At 39.9% G+C, this 17,203-nt stretch overlaps 1 protein-coding gene across 3 annotated transcripts in view; it reads right to left on the reverse strand.

The window, feature by feature from the left end:
* Positions 1–2,070: 2,070 nt before the first annotated feature.
* OSBPL2 (oxysterol binding protein like 2) overlaps positions 2,071–17,203 on the reverse strand; it is a 76,567-nt gene continuing 61,434 nt past the window's right edge. For all 3 annotated transcript variants that reach the window (XM_083360899.1, XM_083360898.1, XM_083360900.1), the window contains 5 exons: positions 14,871–14,994; positions 13,174–13,293; positions 11,706–11,829; positions 9,397–9,487; positions 2,071–6,720 (listed from right to left, as the gene is read on the reverse strand). In XM_083360899.1, the coding sequence (XP_083217025.1) occupies positions 6,618–6,720; positions 9,397–9,487; positions 11,706–11,829; positions 13,174–13,293; positions 14,871–14,994 (562 nt within the window). In that variant the 3' untranslated portion in view covers positions 2,071–6,617. The remainder of the gene's footprint in view (positions 6,721–9,396; positions 9,488–11,705; positions 11,830–13,173; positions 13,294–14,870; positions 14,995–17,203) is intronic.

Raw genomic sequence — 17,203 nt, forward strand, 5'->3', positions numbered from 1 at the left:
GCTCTGGATGGCCCTGGATCTCCAGTCCTTTTGTCTTTTCCATCAGGCTGACCTGGACTGACAGGGATTTTTAAAATGTTTTTAACTTATTATTGGGGCTGCTAGTTTAATTCTTTTTTTAACTTTTGTATTATTGTATTTTTATTGTTGTTAGCTGCCCTGAGTCCTTTGGGAGATAGGGCAGCATATAAGTCCAATCAATCAATCAATCAATCAATCAATGTATTATTTGTCCAGTCTGTTTGCTGGAAAAGGTAGCAATATAGGTAATCCTTGAACTACAACAACTGAGTCCAAAATGTCTGTTGCTAAGTGAGACAAGTTGTTGGGAGGAACTCTCCCGTTCAGGTCTTCCAGCCGGGATTCTCACAAGCGGCGCAGAGGAGAACAAATAGAATGTGAAGCTAGCTACTGGAAAGATAGGTCTAATCATGGAGATTAAAGTTGAGTGACAATTCAGCATGAATCCCTGGCTAGCTAGACAGAAAGGTCCTCAAACGTGAGTTCTTATACCCTTTCATGGTTTCCAAAATTGTCATTTCTGATTCGTGAGTTTAAAATTTGTCTTTTCTGATTTGTTGGTCAGTGTCTATTGGGTTAATTTCTTTATCAATTCTGTCTAAAAAAAGTGTTAATCTTTGCTCCAGGAGGGATCCGGTGTGATTATTTTATTGTTGTGTACCTTTTAGTGTTTCTATTCTAATTCTGTCGATCCTAATTGCTGTTAGCGGGTTCTGCATTCCTGTGGTTTAGACCAGGGCTTTTCAACCTTTTCACCCATCGTACCACTTTTAGGATATGGCGACATCCGAGTACCACCAGTCGCCTAGCAAGGTGTCAAAAACTTGATGACCAAAAAAAAAAAAAGGAAAAAGTGATGAAGTACAGGTAGTCCTCAACTTACAACAGTTCGCTTAGTGACTGTTCGAAGTTACAATGGCACTGAAAAAAGTGCCCCCCAAGCCACAGCCGAGCAAGACACCTGCCTGCCTGCCCGGCGGCACTCTTCCTCCTGTCTGATGTTTTCATTGTTGTGAGCATTTCTGTTGAGGATTGGCAGCAGGGGTGGGGTGGGGGGGTGTTTGGTGCTGATCCTGGCACTTCCGCTGAACCCTGACAGCACTGCAGCCCTTGCAGCTCCAGCCGTCTCTCGCTCAGGCTTCTGCGGTGCTGCCACTGGTTCAGCTCATTCCCCTCCCCCACTACCACTTTTCTAGGATGGTCGCGTACCACCTGCCAGGTGCCAGAGGTGGTACCCGTACCACTGGTTGAAAAGCCCTGGTTTAGACTTGATATTTTGTAGCCAGTGTGTGTTAAGTGTTTGTTTAGTTTGTAGTGGGTTCTTCCTGTATTTGCCAAAGTATTTTCTCTTCGGGGTGAGGAAGGGGTTGTCTTGCTCTCATCAAAATGAATTTTGCCCCAGTTCACTACCTTTCTTGCCACAGTTGTTAAGTGGATCACTGCAGTTGTTCAGTTATTAACACGGTTTTAAAGTGAGAGTGACTCTGGCTTCCCCATTGACTTTGTCAGTCACAAAAGGGGATCACATGACCCCGGGACACTGCAACCATCATAAATATGAGTCAGTTGACAAGCAGCTAAAGTTTGATCACGGGGATGCTACAAGGGTAATACGTGTGGAAAACAGCCATAAATCCCTTTTTTCAGTGCTGTTGTAACTTCTGTCACTAAACAATTGTAAGTTGAGGACTACTTGCAGACCTGTGTTCACACAACATGCTTAAACCCAGGCTGAAGAAAACTCCCTCCTTAACTGTTCATACAATCTGAGACATGTTGCAAAACATCCATATTTGGTTGCCTAAATTGCCTCCTTCCTTAAAACTCTTGGCTTGCAAGGATTTGGGTTTCTCCCTCGATGGAGGATCCTGGGATAGGATTTCATGGTTACCTCTTATTGCATTACTGTTGTCACTCTCAAGGGGAAACCAGACAGAATCGAAACAGGTATAATAAACCCGGGTCAGCGGATTCGAGGATGACCCGCTAGGAGAGCAGCTGATCCACTCATTTGTTGCAAGGGACAAAGCGAGGTCCAAAAACTCGGGGTCTTCTCCAAAACAGCCTTTATTTGCATTGACACTTTTTTTTAACATTTATGTCCACAAACCTGTACAGACTTCTCTAAAAAGGTAAATATGAATTTGTAATAGTTAATATAGATGGGTATTGACAGTCGTTAAATATTATAAAAATAAATCCATTTCACTAAAGCCTTTGACTTTTTAATATCCTCCAACATGTTCATGTAACATGGATAAGGCAAAAAACCACAGCCGGCATATTTTTTGCCAGGAAGCGCTCTTGTTTGGGACAAGCCCCGTGGGAACTAACCTAAAAATTTGGAAGAGCACCACGGGGTGCTTCTCCGCAAGCCCACGGATCCCAAACAGGGCTTAACCCCAGAAATTCCAGGTGTATTGTGCCATGTACTTTTCTTCTTATTATTAACAGGGATTATTAAGGGCAAAAAAAAAAAAGAACACAAAACAGGACAGCAGTAGCAGCAACAGTAGCGGAGAATGAGCGGGGAAACTGAGGCGTGTGCATTTTTTTTTTCCTTTCCCCCACATGCTATCAACATCATAAAGATCATTTCTGTTAGAACTTTTTTGCTTTATAGGTATTTAAATATTGCTTCACTTTACAACTAAACCCAAACCACTTAAGGATTTTAAAGAGGCAACGTTACAGTAGATCATTTAAGTGAAGAATTAAAAACACGACATAAAGAGAACAGCCACATTTGCAACATTAAAACACACAGAATACAACAAACATAGAAAAACTGAAGAACTACACAGGCACCTGAACTATTAGGATTATTACAACAATGACTTTTTTTCAGGATTACAGGCTACCTGAGTGTCAACAGTTAGTAATCCAAAGCTTCTAAATTCTGGGTAAGCACTCTTTTCAGAAACTAATTCTAGATGGTACTGATTCACGTATTTGTATACAGTATTAACTTGCTAAAATAGACCTGTCTTATGCTTTGAAACGTATATTTATTAAGCTTTTCATCTAATATCCTACTTTGAGGACCAAGGATTTTTAAAGATGCCTAAGAGAAAGCACTCATGTATTGTTCCACCCCAAACTATGCAAGGTGCAGTAGTAATAAACTTAAATTATGTTTATCAAACTCCTCAAAAAGGGCCATTTCTACCCTTTTCTCTTTACATGTAAAGGCTAACGGTGTAAATCAAATTATTATTAAACAGGAATTTATACCTTTCGTTCTATTTTTTATACTTTCCAGTTAATGTCCACTTGTCAGAGAATTTAATGAATTAGTAGTGTTCCATCGATCAAGCGTCTTGTTGAAGTGATCGAAAAATAATGCTCATCTGCAGATTGCGTTGAGGAGAGCGAGGACTAGCAAAGGTTTGTGGACATGTTACGTTTCCGGTGGGATTTATTTCGGAACAGGAAGTTTCATCTTCATTTCCATAGCCTGCTGCTGTCTTGCTATTTTAGAAATGGACTAGTCTAGTGTGAGTCTTTGCGGTTATTTCTTGCTACGATAAGACTGCCTTTATTGTGAAGTCAACCTAATAGTACAGCAAGAAAAGCTGTGCTTAATCCACCGTGTTTTATTTACTCCAGTGTCGCAATATAGCACGAGGCATGTGAATATGTAATTCTTCCCAATGCTGTAGAGTGAGGGGAAAACACCACTTTCTGCAAATTAAAAGTTTTGGGTGTCGACCCATAGTCCTGGAGTCAAGCTAATGTATGCACGAGCCTTAATTCAAACAAAGGTACCAAGGTAAACACAATGGAAATAAGCAGCCAAGAAAATAACTATTTTTTCCACATAAAAAAATATCTGCTTTAAGTTAATACCTATCTTAATATTTAACATGATTATTTATTTATTTTAAAAGTGCTCCCCCCCCAATAGATGTGTCAAATGTAAGGCAGTGCTTAGGTTGTGAAGGTGGCGCTTATAATAAGTGCAGGTAAAAATGTAAACAAACTAAATGACTATCTTTTTCATAAGGAAAAAAAACAATAATAATATAATTAAAGCTTTTAAGGTCATCAAACTTTAGTGTGTGCTTTAATTCTAATCTGTTCTGAAGCATTATATTTAGTATAGTACCCTGCAGTTGGTTAGAAAGGAAATATACATATATGTGGGAGAATGGACTTGCAGTTTAAGAATTATTTTCCAGTACAATTAATTATATACAGGGAAACAAATTAGCTAAGTTAATAGCCTCCCACTAATTTCTACTGGACAGCAGATTTTCTGCAGTCTTAATTTCACACTATTTTTGAAATGCAAGGCTCAGCCGGTCACCAAATCATGATCATATAGTACAGTATATGCCTCAGTTGGTGTAAAAGATAAGTCATGAAGACTTAATGCAAATGCATTTTCAGTAGAGAATGATTATACAAAAGATGAAATGAAAAATATTCACTCTTCCTTTAAAACCAGTTTTAATTTCAATTTAAAAGACTGCAAATTGGAATTTAGAAAAAATCCCTTGCCATTTCTTAAAGAAAAAAAGTCCAACAGTTTTAAAAGATTAATGTGATTCCTTCAAAATATTAATGCAACCCACCTGCATTTGTCACCTGGCTTAACCCTTTACAAAACTTTTACTAATAAAAGGAGATAGCGACTTAATCAAGGGAGAAAAAGTGAGTTTCTATTGTCCCCTATTTTCACGTTTCTGGGGTTAGAACCTGAAATAATATATCATAGCAGCCGATCTTTGTATAGCCTTACTGTTCAGATACTGAATTCAGTGGGTTGTGAGAGCAATATAAGCAGCCAATTCTGTAGTGGGTGTATAGTGTAAAAACTACCGCTGGAACCAATATTCACTGTTCCTACCAAAAAAACAGAAGGACCCAAGAATTTCTGGACTGGGATACATAATAGATAAATCAATGCACAGTGATTCGTGGGTAATGTATTATGAAGGAGAAGACATTATACAGCGAGACTACTATGATGCAAGTGATTTCAAGAGAGGGACCACTGAAACATTTTGAAGCCCTAATGCAGTAAATGAACATGAAGCTGCAATATGTAGCAAATTTAGAAAAACAACAACATAAAATTTAGAGTTAACTAGTGCTTGTCCAAATCAATTCTCTTAAAAAAAGTATTTTATTGCCTCAAGTATTTTCATGCTACTTTTTTTTTTGCTTGAAATGTTAATGAAAAATATTCAAATATTCCTGTATCATAGGCAAATGTTCATGGGACAATAATCCAATCTTTTTCATCTTTTCATTGTCCCTTTTAGATTATTATGCTCTTGCTGGTTTACCATTTAAAACAGCAAGGTAAGTTATCTCCAATTCGGCAGATAATAATCTAGTAAATATTAACTTATCTATAACACCCACACATAGTCAATAACGTGTGTTAGAAATAAAAGAAAAACACTCTTTTCCCTCTCAATTCAAACAGCTCCAGAGTGACATAGTTTTGACATGTTTAAAACTGCAAAGCCTACACTTATTCTCAAGGACATCCTACCAAGTGGAGATTCATTAAAAGCTTCTATTTGTATCATTCAGCATTGGACAGACTAAAAATCTGCTGTTGAAAAACCTGTTATCAGTTGTGATGCAAGCAAGTGCTTCAGAAAAAAGAGGCCAAAATAAATATGAACTTTTGCAGATGTATCCGAGGCAAACTGAATGGGGAAGAAAGATGCTCGTGTTATGAAATCAACGGGAAAATCAGTCTCCCAAACCGGAGCTGCAAACAAACACATTTCTAAACAAAGCAAGAAGTATGATTTCTTACATGATATTTACATGACATCCAAGTTCCTATAAATATCTCCAAAGCCACCTGGGTTTTTAAGACAAAATGTTTTCAAAACTTCAAACACACAAAAATTGGCTGTTATCCACACTTACAAACCAGCCCAACGTACGATGGGAGTAGTTCCTTTTTTAAAAATAAAATCACAGATGCCTCACTGAATCAATAAATCACAGGGCCCAAAGACTTGAGGCAAAATGGAGAAACTGCTCCTGAAAAATTAAGTCTATCTCGACTGTACGTTGTCAAACTTTTAAAAGTTAAAAGCGTTCAACAATTCCTGTGAATTTTAGTCACTGGATTCTTGCTAGAAACTTTTTCAATAGGGCCAGCTGTGTATCTCTTATGCTAAGGTGTTTCTGTGGCCTCCAAGTTATGAATACTTTAAAGATATCTTTTATTGTACAATTTTATTTTCAAAACAAAAAAAGTACCTACCGTATCTTTTCTTTTTTTAAGAAAGGAGCTATTTTCCCCACCGGTTTTAGTGAGTTAATCCTGGCCCAAAAAATAAAATAAAATAATAAAATATGAAATGATAAATTGAAGGAAGCTAACAAAAACATGCAAGCATCTTTCCCCAATTACATAATTTCATGTTGCAGCTTCAGGAAAATGAGTAACAGCACTTCAGTATTTTAGCAAATGTACATGACAAAACCTTGATCAGTGACTGATGATTTTCATTGCTTTAGGAAAAAAATATATTATTTTCTTGTCATGACATAGCCCAATAGCCGCTGGACTCATTTAAGTCTACCAATTCTGGGCAAAAGAGCAACTGCATTCAGGATTTTCAATAGATATCCGGACAATCGAAGAAATTTCTATCAAAATATCCTCCTGAATATAGCCAGTCAGCAGTCCCAGTATATGGATTAGTGCCTTGGTAAAACCATCTGGGGGGGGGAGGGAAACAAAAGTAGAAGAAAGGTAGTTAAATTCAGCAATACACAGTCCTCAACTTATGAACACAATTGACCTCAAAATTTCTATTGCTAAGCAAGACAGCTAAGTGAGTTTTGCCTATTTTTTTTGCCACAATTAAGTGAATCACTGCAGTTGTTAAATGAATCATGTGGCCCTTAAAACAAAGCTGGCTTTCCTCATTGACTTTGCTTTTGTCGGAAGTCAGCGAGGAAGGTTACAAAATGTGATCATATCCAATATACCTTCCTCCCAATTTTCTCCACAACAACAACCTGTGAGGTAGGCTGGGCTGAGGGAGTGTCACCCAGCCAGCCTTCATGTCTAAGGCAGGATTAGAACTCATCGTCTCCTGGCGATTAGCCCACAGTCAACCAGCTGGCTTTCAGGGCTGAGATGGGACTTGAATGGTTTTTAATGTTTATTTACTTTAAAGTTTAGTTTAAACTTTTCTGCATTATCATCAATAGAAGAATGGCCAAAATGTCAGAGGAGAATTAACCATCCTCCTCGACAGGAAAATGAGATCCAGGGAACTATAGACTGTCGAGATTGATATCAATATGAAGGAAGATTCTAAAGCAGATCACAAAGCACTCAGTCTGAAAGCAACTTAGAAGCAGTTATGAATTCAAGGCTGGAGGGACAAGACTCAGCCCTTCAATTATTTTTTTAATTAGCCCCTCCGAGGAAGGTATGAAGAGAGTGCTTTCCAAATTTGAATACAAAACAAAATTGGGTAGGACAGCGATCCTGAGAGACCGAAATCCAAAGTGGTCCTGAAAGGTTAAAAAATTGGGCTGAAAATACAGAACGGTATTTAAGCAGGGCAAATGCGAAATTCTTCGGTGGGAAATTAAATTCAATGCAGGATGTGGGAGACTTTAGCTGGGCAACAGTAGGGAGCTTCCCAATACTCCCGTGTAACACCTCTTCTCCGTGAGCTGCATTGGCTTCCGGTTGCCCTCCGGGTGAGATTCAAGGTGCTGGTAATGACCTAGAAAGCCCTAAATGGCTTGGGTCCGGACTATCTAAGGGAACACCTGCTGCCGGCATCATCTTCCCATCGTCCTATGTGCCCCCACAGGGAGGGCCTTCTCAGGGTACCGCCGGTTAATGGATGCCGGCGGGTTATTCCCAGGGGAAGGGCGTTCTCTGTGGGTGCGCCTGCCCTATGGAACCAACTACCCACAGAACTTAGGAGTGCCCCCGACCTTCGCTCATTTCGCCGGGACCTGAAAACTTGGCTCTTCGATCTGTTTGGTCCAGACTGTGGGGTTGTTAATTTAACTGGGTTTTAGATTTACTCTTGGGGCTTGAATTTAATTTAATTGTTTTAATTGTTTTTAATTTTTTTGTATTCATGGTTTTAACTGCCCTGTAAACCGCCCTGAGTCCTACGGGAATAGGGCGGTGTACAAATCCAATAAAATAAATAAATAAAATAAATAAAAAAGCTTATCTTGGTTGTTGATTGCAAAATTGAGTTCAGGCTAGCCACGTGATGTGGCTGTAAAAAGACAAATGCAATTTCTCTCAAACCTAAGTTTATAAATTATGGGCAGAAACTGTTCTGCTTTACACTTTTATCGATCACATCTCAACTCAAGTATTACGTTCAGCTCCAAGGCTTTTGGGGGAAAATCCAGAGAGGAAGATTTAGGAAGGGCAGCGAGAATTATTAAGGGGCTAGAAATATCAGCTGACAAAAAGAAGACTGGGTTGAGTGGGGAGAGAAATGATTGCTTTTTTTTCCAGGTATTTAAAAAGTGTAAGAGAAATGAGCAGAGGGACAGGCCAGAAGAAGGAACAATAATTGGAATAATTAACAATAAAAGAAGGAACAAGCAGTCTGTGTTGCCTATTTGCCTCTTTAAATCTTTAGAAGGGAAGATCTGTAGCTCAGGGCTGAACTGCTTCTGGTGCTCTCCGAGCTCGGTTGTTTTCTTGCAGACCTTTCATCACCCAACTTAGTATATAAAACAGAAAGGAAATCCCACTCTGTTCTAGCACTGAAAATGTTATCTAGTTGGGTAATGAAATGTCTACAGGAAACAGCCAAACTTAGAGAGCACCAGGGACCCCATTCTTTAATCTTCATTTTGCACATTCTTCATATTGTAAAACAAAAAAAATAAGTTCTCTCTCTCTCTCTCTCTCTCTCTTTCTCTCTCTCTCTCTCTCTCACACACACACACACACACAGAGAGAGAGAGAGAGAGAGAGAGAGAGAGAGAGAGAGAGAGAGAGAGAGAGAGAGAGATGCAAAGCAACTGAGGAAACCCCATTTTACTTTATACAGCAAATCATTCCTGACTGTGTCCCCCCCCCAAAAAAGGCTGCCTATCTCTTAATGGAAAGGCGTGAACTTTAAAACTGAAAACATTAAAAAAACACTTAGGTAAGATGAGAAAGAAGGTTGCCATGTGATGAGATTCTATATAGTTCCTGGATCCAATCCGGGTCGGTCACCCAGGACCAAAAAGTTCTGGTGAGGGAGAGTCCAAAAGCCTGGAAGACTAAACCTCTGGTCCCGGTGACTGACCCAGATTATCCTGGGGTCTTTTCCTGCATTAAATATAGAGTTCCTACTGCAGGCAACTAAAGGGATCAGCACGCTTCCCTATACTTCCAGGACAACGAATTACCTCGTCCTCCAGTCAATTTCCTCTTTTGCGCGATCCTTTCGAGCAGCTCTTTGCTTTTCTTCTAGCCTCTCTTTTTCTTTGCTTGCCAGATCTAACAGGTATTTCGAGAGATATTTTTTTAAACGAAAAAGGCAAAAAAAAGTAAATGAAGACATTAAAAAGTACAAACCACAACATAGAACACTTCGTATTTATTTGTATACTCTTTCAATCATTATCCTGAACCTTCAGCTGCCTACTGAGAGTCAAGCCAGAGTTCTGACAAAATACTCAAGAGAAATAAAAATCTGCAATTATATAAATTATATATAAAGAATGGTTGCTGGAATTAGGTATGCCTAGTTTAATTGGAAAGAAGGACTAGGGGTGACATGATAGCAGTCTTCCAATATCTCAGGGGCTGCCCCAAAGTGCCTGAAGGCAGGACAAGAAGCAACGGATGGAAACTCGTCAAGCAGAGAAGCAACCTAAAACTTAAGGAGAAACTTCCTGATAGTTAAAACAATTAATCAGTGGAACGACTTGCCTCCAGACATTGTGGATGCTCCATTTGTCTGAAATGGCACAGGGCTTCCTGCTTGAGCAGGGGGGTTGGACTAGAAGACCTCCAAGGTCCCTTCCAACTCTGTTATTCTGTTATTGGGTATGTGCAAAAGACCCATTTAACTTGAGGTATCTGAGAAGCTGTCTCTTCCCAATGGAACTAGCCCATCCCAAGGAAGAGGTCGGCTACGGATCCTGTTTGCTAAGGAATTCCAGTGGGTGGGGCCAAGGAGAAGAGTCTTTTTTGCTGCGGCCCCATCCCTGTGGAACGCTCTACCACTGAAGGTGACAACTTGGCCTTGGGGAAGGATATTAAAACTCGGGTTGACTTGAGGCTTTGGAGATGGGTATATACTGCTGGAGGTAGTTGACAGGGTAAGAAGACCTCATCCCCATGTGCCATGCCTCTCTTAGTCTTCGTGTTTTGTATAGTTTAAAAATGTTTTATTTGCATAGTTTTAATATTTTAATTTTTTATAATCTGTTAGCCACCCAGAGTCACATTATAGAGGAGATGGTTGGCATAAAAATATAATAAATAAATAATAACCATTAAGCCTTCCCATTCATGAAAACATCCCCACAATGGTAAGCTTCAAAACCATTAAAGAAGGAATTTGATAAGAGCTGATTAAAACAGAACACCCTGCACTCAACTGACAGATAACTGTGGCAGAAAAAGCCTGACCTCAAAGATATCAAGGCTTTGGTCTATCTCTAGCCCGTTATTTTTAACAATGAGAGTGTTAATTATGAGTTCATACCTGGAGCCTTAAAAAAGGATTATAAAATTTGTATAAGAGAATTGTAACAGAATAACAAGAGTTGGAAGGGACCTTGGAGGTCTTCTAGTCCAACCCCCCTGCTCAGGCAGGAGACCCTATACCATTTTAGACAAACGGTTGTCCAATCTCCTCTTGAAAGTTCCTCCAGTGTTAGAGTATCCACAATGTCTGAAGGCAAAGCCATTCCACTGATTAATGGTTCTCACTGTCAAGAAACTTCTCATTATTTCTAGTTTGGTTCTCTCCTTGATTAGCTCCCATCCATTGCTTCTTGTCCTGCCTTCGGGTGCTTTGAAATTATAACTGTTTTTCTAAATATCTAGAACATGTTCCTACCATTTACCCTTCGGAAAATTCCCTTGTCCTAAAATAGGTTCACAACTTCTACCAGACTCAGTGCCGACTGCCCTTCAAACAGCAGTATCTTCAAACAGTACCGTGTTTTCCCCAAAATAAGACCCAACTGGAAAATAAGCCCTTGCATGATTTTTCAAAATGCTCATAATATAAGCCCCCCCCCAAAAAAGCCCCACTTAAGACAGATGTATTTAGTATCGCATTTTCCCGAAAATAAGACCTAACAGGAAAATAAGCCCTAATGAGTCTTTTGGAACAAAAATTAACATAAGACCCGGTCTTATTTTCGGGGAAACTGGTAATACTATGGCCATGATACCAACTACATTTGATGTGATTAGCCTCAAGCACAGTTAATATGATTCTTCTCCCTTCATAAATGCATTTTTTCCCTCATCTGTCACATTAAAAATTCCAATTTTATAACAAGGTCTAGTGGTTTAGAGAGTGTGCTCAACACTTTGGGGGTATCAGGATGGACCCATCAAATTCAAAGGGTCAAACCATCCTTGGAATGCACAGAAGAGAATAAGATACAAGGGCATCAACTTGGTAAGAAAAACATAACCTCTGCTTAAGGTTTCTAATCTGCGAGGGCAATGCCTGCCTGCATATCACACATACCTATCTCTCCATTTTCCATATGCCTTATGTCTGGTCTTAACCGACAGTCAGTAGGAGCCAGTATATCTTCCATGCCCTTCTCCAATTCATTAAGAGTGACAGCAAAATTGGTGAAATTGTACATCTGAAAGCAGAAACAAGGAATGTAAACACATAGCACATAGTATAGGTCAGTGGTGGCGAACCTTTTGGAGACCAAGTGCCCAAACTGCAACCCAAAACCCACTTATGTATCGTCGGGCGCCGAGTGGGTGTGGCCCATTGGCTGGGCGTGGTTGCGGTGGTAATGGCAGACTGGGTGGGACTAAAAAGTTCAATTAATTCCAACTTTGCGAGATCTTTTTTTCCCCACAAAAAGTTGAAATTGATTGATTGATTGAACCTTTTTTTTTTGCGCACGGCAGCGAAGGCCTAAAGCGAAAAGGCTTTATAAAACCCAGCTGAAGGCCTAGGAGTGGGGCGACAGCGCGTGTGCCCACAGAGAGGGCTCTGCGTGCCACCTGTGGCATGCACGCCATAGGTTCACCACCACGGGTATATCTCATCTTCCTCTCTAAGAGCCTTGAGTGAGTTGGATAGCCCTATAGATTTTCTTAAAAATAAATGTTAACTATGCACATTTATTATTAATTAATACATAGAATAAAAATATTTGTGCTAACTGAATTTATGAAGTGTATTCTACGGGGACCTGGGATTGCATCATTTTTGTTTACTGGATTACAATCTGGTACCTCTATTGGGTGGCTAGACATTACAAATACATGAATTTATCATCCTATCAGCTTAACCTACTGTATCAACCTACTATACAACATGGCACTTAATAAAGATACTCTCTTGTCTCCCTCAATCTTTAATTTGGTTTCTTCTGTGACATCATCTTTAAATTAATAAAGGCACAGTGACACTCAGCACTGCATACAAATTGTTCTAATATGCCAATGTTATTAATATGGTTTTGCTTGATAACTATGTAAATTGCATGTTCAAATGACACAGCAATATTTTACATTCTGATTTTGTTATGAATTGCAGTAAGTCTAATTTGACTGCCTTTTCCATCTACTATATCTATATATTTGGAAGGGTCAACCATTGCAAAACCCTGAAGGACCATATTAGCAACAGATGGAGAACACACATATCTTGGTGAATGCTGAAAGGTGACCCTAACCCGCTGGCACAAAATCGAAATATCTATAGACTACTATGGAAGAGATTCAACTTAATATCAATTCCATCCGAGTTGCAAGAAAACCCATGGCTAATAAGCAATTTTACAGCAGCAGAATTAACACTTCTTCCAAGTATTTTACAACCTCTGATCCTTTATTTATTCATAGAACTTGAACATTCTAAAAGGAAATACATAATTTTTTTCCCCCTAATGTACTGATGTGCTTTCGGTCAAGTACATAATTACCGTATATGTAAAAATCCACTTCCAATATTCGGAGCAGCTCACCTGTGAAGAATTTGATGGCCTTGAGCTTATCCTCCAAAGTAGCTTACTACCAGGTATAACTTGCACAGTTTCTTGAATCTCTGGCATATCATCCGCGTCATCATTTTCAGGGTCATCTCTCTTAAATGAAGTAATTAGGTGTGTTCAATCAAAAGAGCATGAAGGAACTTCTGAACTACTACTTTCAAGCCATGCATGGCTTCCATTGAGGCACAACGCTTCCTGGTTCCTTAAACCAAAGGTTCTGGAGACCTTAAAACAGCAAGCTATGAAATTAAGGCAAAATGTTTCCAAACTTGGCAACTTTTAAGACTCATGGACTTCAACTCCCAGAATTACTCACCCAGCCATGTTGGCTTCCTTGGCAAGTTCTGAGAAACTGAAGTCCACAAGTCTTAAAAGTTGCCAAGTGTGGAGACCTCCGATTGAAGGGCTCCCACCTCTTACCCAACCTTATCCAATTTGGATATCCTTGGGGGGAGGATTTAAAAACCACAAGGCCAATTTAGAAAAGGAAATGGGAAGAAGAATGTGGAAAGACGGAGCTTCCATGTTCATTTATGGCACAATGAACTGTAGAAGCCACGACACGTAGGCTCCATCTCCTTCTCATTCCCTGCAGCGCAGAAACTTCATTACATTAATCTTCTCAGGCTGAGCTATGTTATTCAAATCAGGGAGGGGAAAAAACAGTAACTAATATTAACCAGTTAAAGGCAGGAAAGTAAAAAGAAGCAAAGGACAGCTGGTTCCCATCATCCCTGTTAATTTTACTTCTCCGTATTTTTCTATCCTTAAAATCCATCTTTGCTTCAGCCACGCCATATAGACCATGTCATTCATTGCCTCTTATTCATTAAAACCCCTCTCTCTCATCCTTGCCAATGTCTGCTCCTACTTTGGCTCTCACTCTTGTACTATTTATCACAATCCCCCACACTCACAAGGGCCATCTCTTCTTTCAATTTCACCCACTTTGCCTTCTCATTTTATCAACCACTGTTCTAAATTGCAATGAACTGCAGAAGGGAGAAACGATGTATACCATTTCTTGCCTTTGGCAATATGGGCAGCATGTAAGTTTAATAAATAAATAAAGATTTCCATATACAGGCAAACCTCAACTTACAACCAGTCAGTTGGCAACCATTCAAAGTTACAGTGGACCTCCCCGAGCTAATTATGACCCCCCCCATTCAAAGTTGCAAGGCCAGCCCCCTCGCCCTGCAGTCAACATTTATTGGGTGCTCAGCAACCAACTGCATTTATGGCCATTTGTAGCTGTCCCACAGTCAACATGACCACAATTTATGACCGGTGTTTACTTCTGATTTCTGGTAAAAGAAAACCCCTTGCGGACAATAGATTTGTTTAATGACTGCAACGCTGGGCTTTGTGACTGCTGCAAAAATGGTTGCAAAATGGGTACAGTCAGTGACGACTTGCTTAATGATTGGCGTATTTACGGCAATAATTCTAGGCTCCAATGGGGCCATAAATCAAGGACTAACTGTAATTCCCGACTGCCCTGGACAGCACCTTGAATAACCCCAGAATTTATCAAGGTAAAGATGACACCCTTATCGTAACCTAAGCAACAATCATCCCATTTGCACCGTATCCTGTTTAGAAAACAATTTTCTTAAAAAAGAAGTGCAAGCTTCTTTTTTTTCTTTTCTTTTTTTCATAAAACTTACCGGCTTTGGTTTTTTCTGATCGCCACCTTTTCTCTCGTTCTTCTTGTAGTTTTCGTAAGAGTAAGGATCAACACACCACAAACATTCTGTCCATTTCCCATAGATCACTGAGAGTTTCTTCTTACTGTTTTTAAAAGATATTTTAGTTTACTCAAGATTCTGTAAATTTCCAGCTTAATTATCATCGGATAGAATCTAACTCAGCTCTAACAGCACAAATGAAATATGCACGAGTCTTAACATGGGCTTATGAGATTAACCTTTCTAATATGAAGGAATGTTAGCTACCGACACGGTAATGTTATTTTTCTTTCCCACATCAGATGATCTGGAATAGCAGTGGCAAAAAAAAAAACAACAACCCAAGGTGACATGAAAAGTTATCATTATCTGCCATTTGCTGGAAAGAACCTCAAAACATAGAACACAACTTCTAGCAGCTTTCAACACACTTTCACCTTAAGTTCACACTTTCCACAAACTGGCTTTTTTTTTTTTTTGCAAAACTATAGTTAAATTATAAATGTTTTAAGAGGAAAAAGTAGTTATTTCCAAAGCAGTAGAAATCTAGAAATTAAAATTAGGTGAGGAAAATAATTGTTATAGAAAAATGGATGGGATGGGTGGGATGACAAATTATAAGGCAATCACAATTCCTTCATATTCCAGAACCAGTAATAAAATTCACTGTTGAGGTTCTGATTTTTCTTATTATCCGTTGAGGTAGTCCTCAACGTAAGACCACAAGTGAACCCCAAAATTTCCACTGCTAAGCAAGACAGTGGTTAGGTGAGTTTTGCCCCATTTTGTGACCTGTCTTGCCACAGTTGTTAAGTGAATCACTGCAGTTGTTAAGTTAGCACCGAGGCTGTTAAATAAATCCTGCTTCCCCACTGACTTTATCAGAAGGTCGCAAAAAAAAGTAACCACATGACACTGGGACACTGCAGCTGTCATAAATATGAGCCAGTTGCCAAGTATCTGAATTTTGATCACATGACCATGGGGATGGTGCAACGGTCGTAAGTGCGAAAAACAGTCTTAAGTAATTTTTTTCAGACCATGGAACCTGACTGTTTTAGAAAAGAAAGTTCTGGAACCTCTGATCAAGAGGGGTGGGGAACTTCTGAATGTTGGATGACAAGCTCAGCCCTTTTCCCCAGAGTGACCAAGAAGGAAAAAACTCTCCACTTCAGTCCCTTATGGAAAGCGCTTTTTCCCTATCAGTCCTGAAGAGCTCATTCAAGTCTTCATGGCACCCAGTTTGAAAAACCCCAAACTCTAAAATAGTATAGGTCAGGGGTAGGCCACCTTGGCTCTTTTATGACTCGTGGACTTCAACTCCCAGAATTCCTGAGCCAGCCATGCTGAGGGGAAAGGGAGAGGTTTCCAAGCTGAGCCATGCTGGCTCAGGAATTCTGGGAGTTGAAGTCCACGAGTCATAAAAGAGCCAAGGTTGCCTATCCCTGAGGTAATGCTTAACTAATACACTGAAATGCTCTAGACCAGGGGGTAGGCAACCTTGGCTCTTTTATGACTCGTGGACTTCAACTCCCAGAATTCCTGAGCCAGCCATGCTGAGGGGAAAGGGAGAGGTTTCCAAGCTGAGCCATGCTGGCTCAGGAATTCTGGGAGTTGAAGTCCACGAGTCATAAAAGAGCCAAGGTTGCCTACCCCTGGTATAGTTAGACCTCAACTTATGACCGGCCTTTCCTTCGGGCTATTTATGACCCAGTTTCAATGTTCCAACAGTCAGAGGCCCTCTGGGGTCACATGACCCAACTTCAATTCTTGTGCAGGTTCTGAGGTTTTGCTTGATAAAAAAAAATACAGAAAACCGGAAGTTGACTTTGAGCTTTAAGTTTTTATTCAGCTGAACAAAGACGGGCTCCTCTAAAAGACAGAAGCCCCGAATGACAAGAAACCCTTGTATTTATTCTTTCTGATTACATAAGCAATCCACCCAGCAAAGCTGACACACGTAAGATAAAGATTTCACCCAGTAAGTCTGCCACACTCTAGATAAGAAGGGAGAAAGCAAAAGCAGCTAAAAACGTTCCCGTTTGGGTGTTTCCCTAAAGACATCGTATGATCCCGGGTGGGTTAGGACATTGGGTGTTTTCCTTGCTGTCCTTTCATGACCCTACATCCATGACTCTGCAAGTGCCCAAAGACAGCAGGGCCATCTGCACATATTCACAATTGATACTTCCTATGCTGTCCCCTAATTCCGGGTCAACACAATCATTCGGCAACAAACTCCCATTTATGACTCTTGGCAGCGTCCCACGGTCGTTGTCACCACATTTTACAACAGTTTTGCCAAAATCTGG

This window comes from Vipera ursinii (genome assembly GCF_947247035.1).
Source record: "Vipera ursinii genome assembly, chromosome: 3".
Lineage (NCBI taxonomy): Eukaryota > Metazoa > Chordata > Lepidosauria > Squamata > Viperidae > Vipera > Vipera ursinii.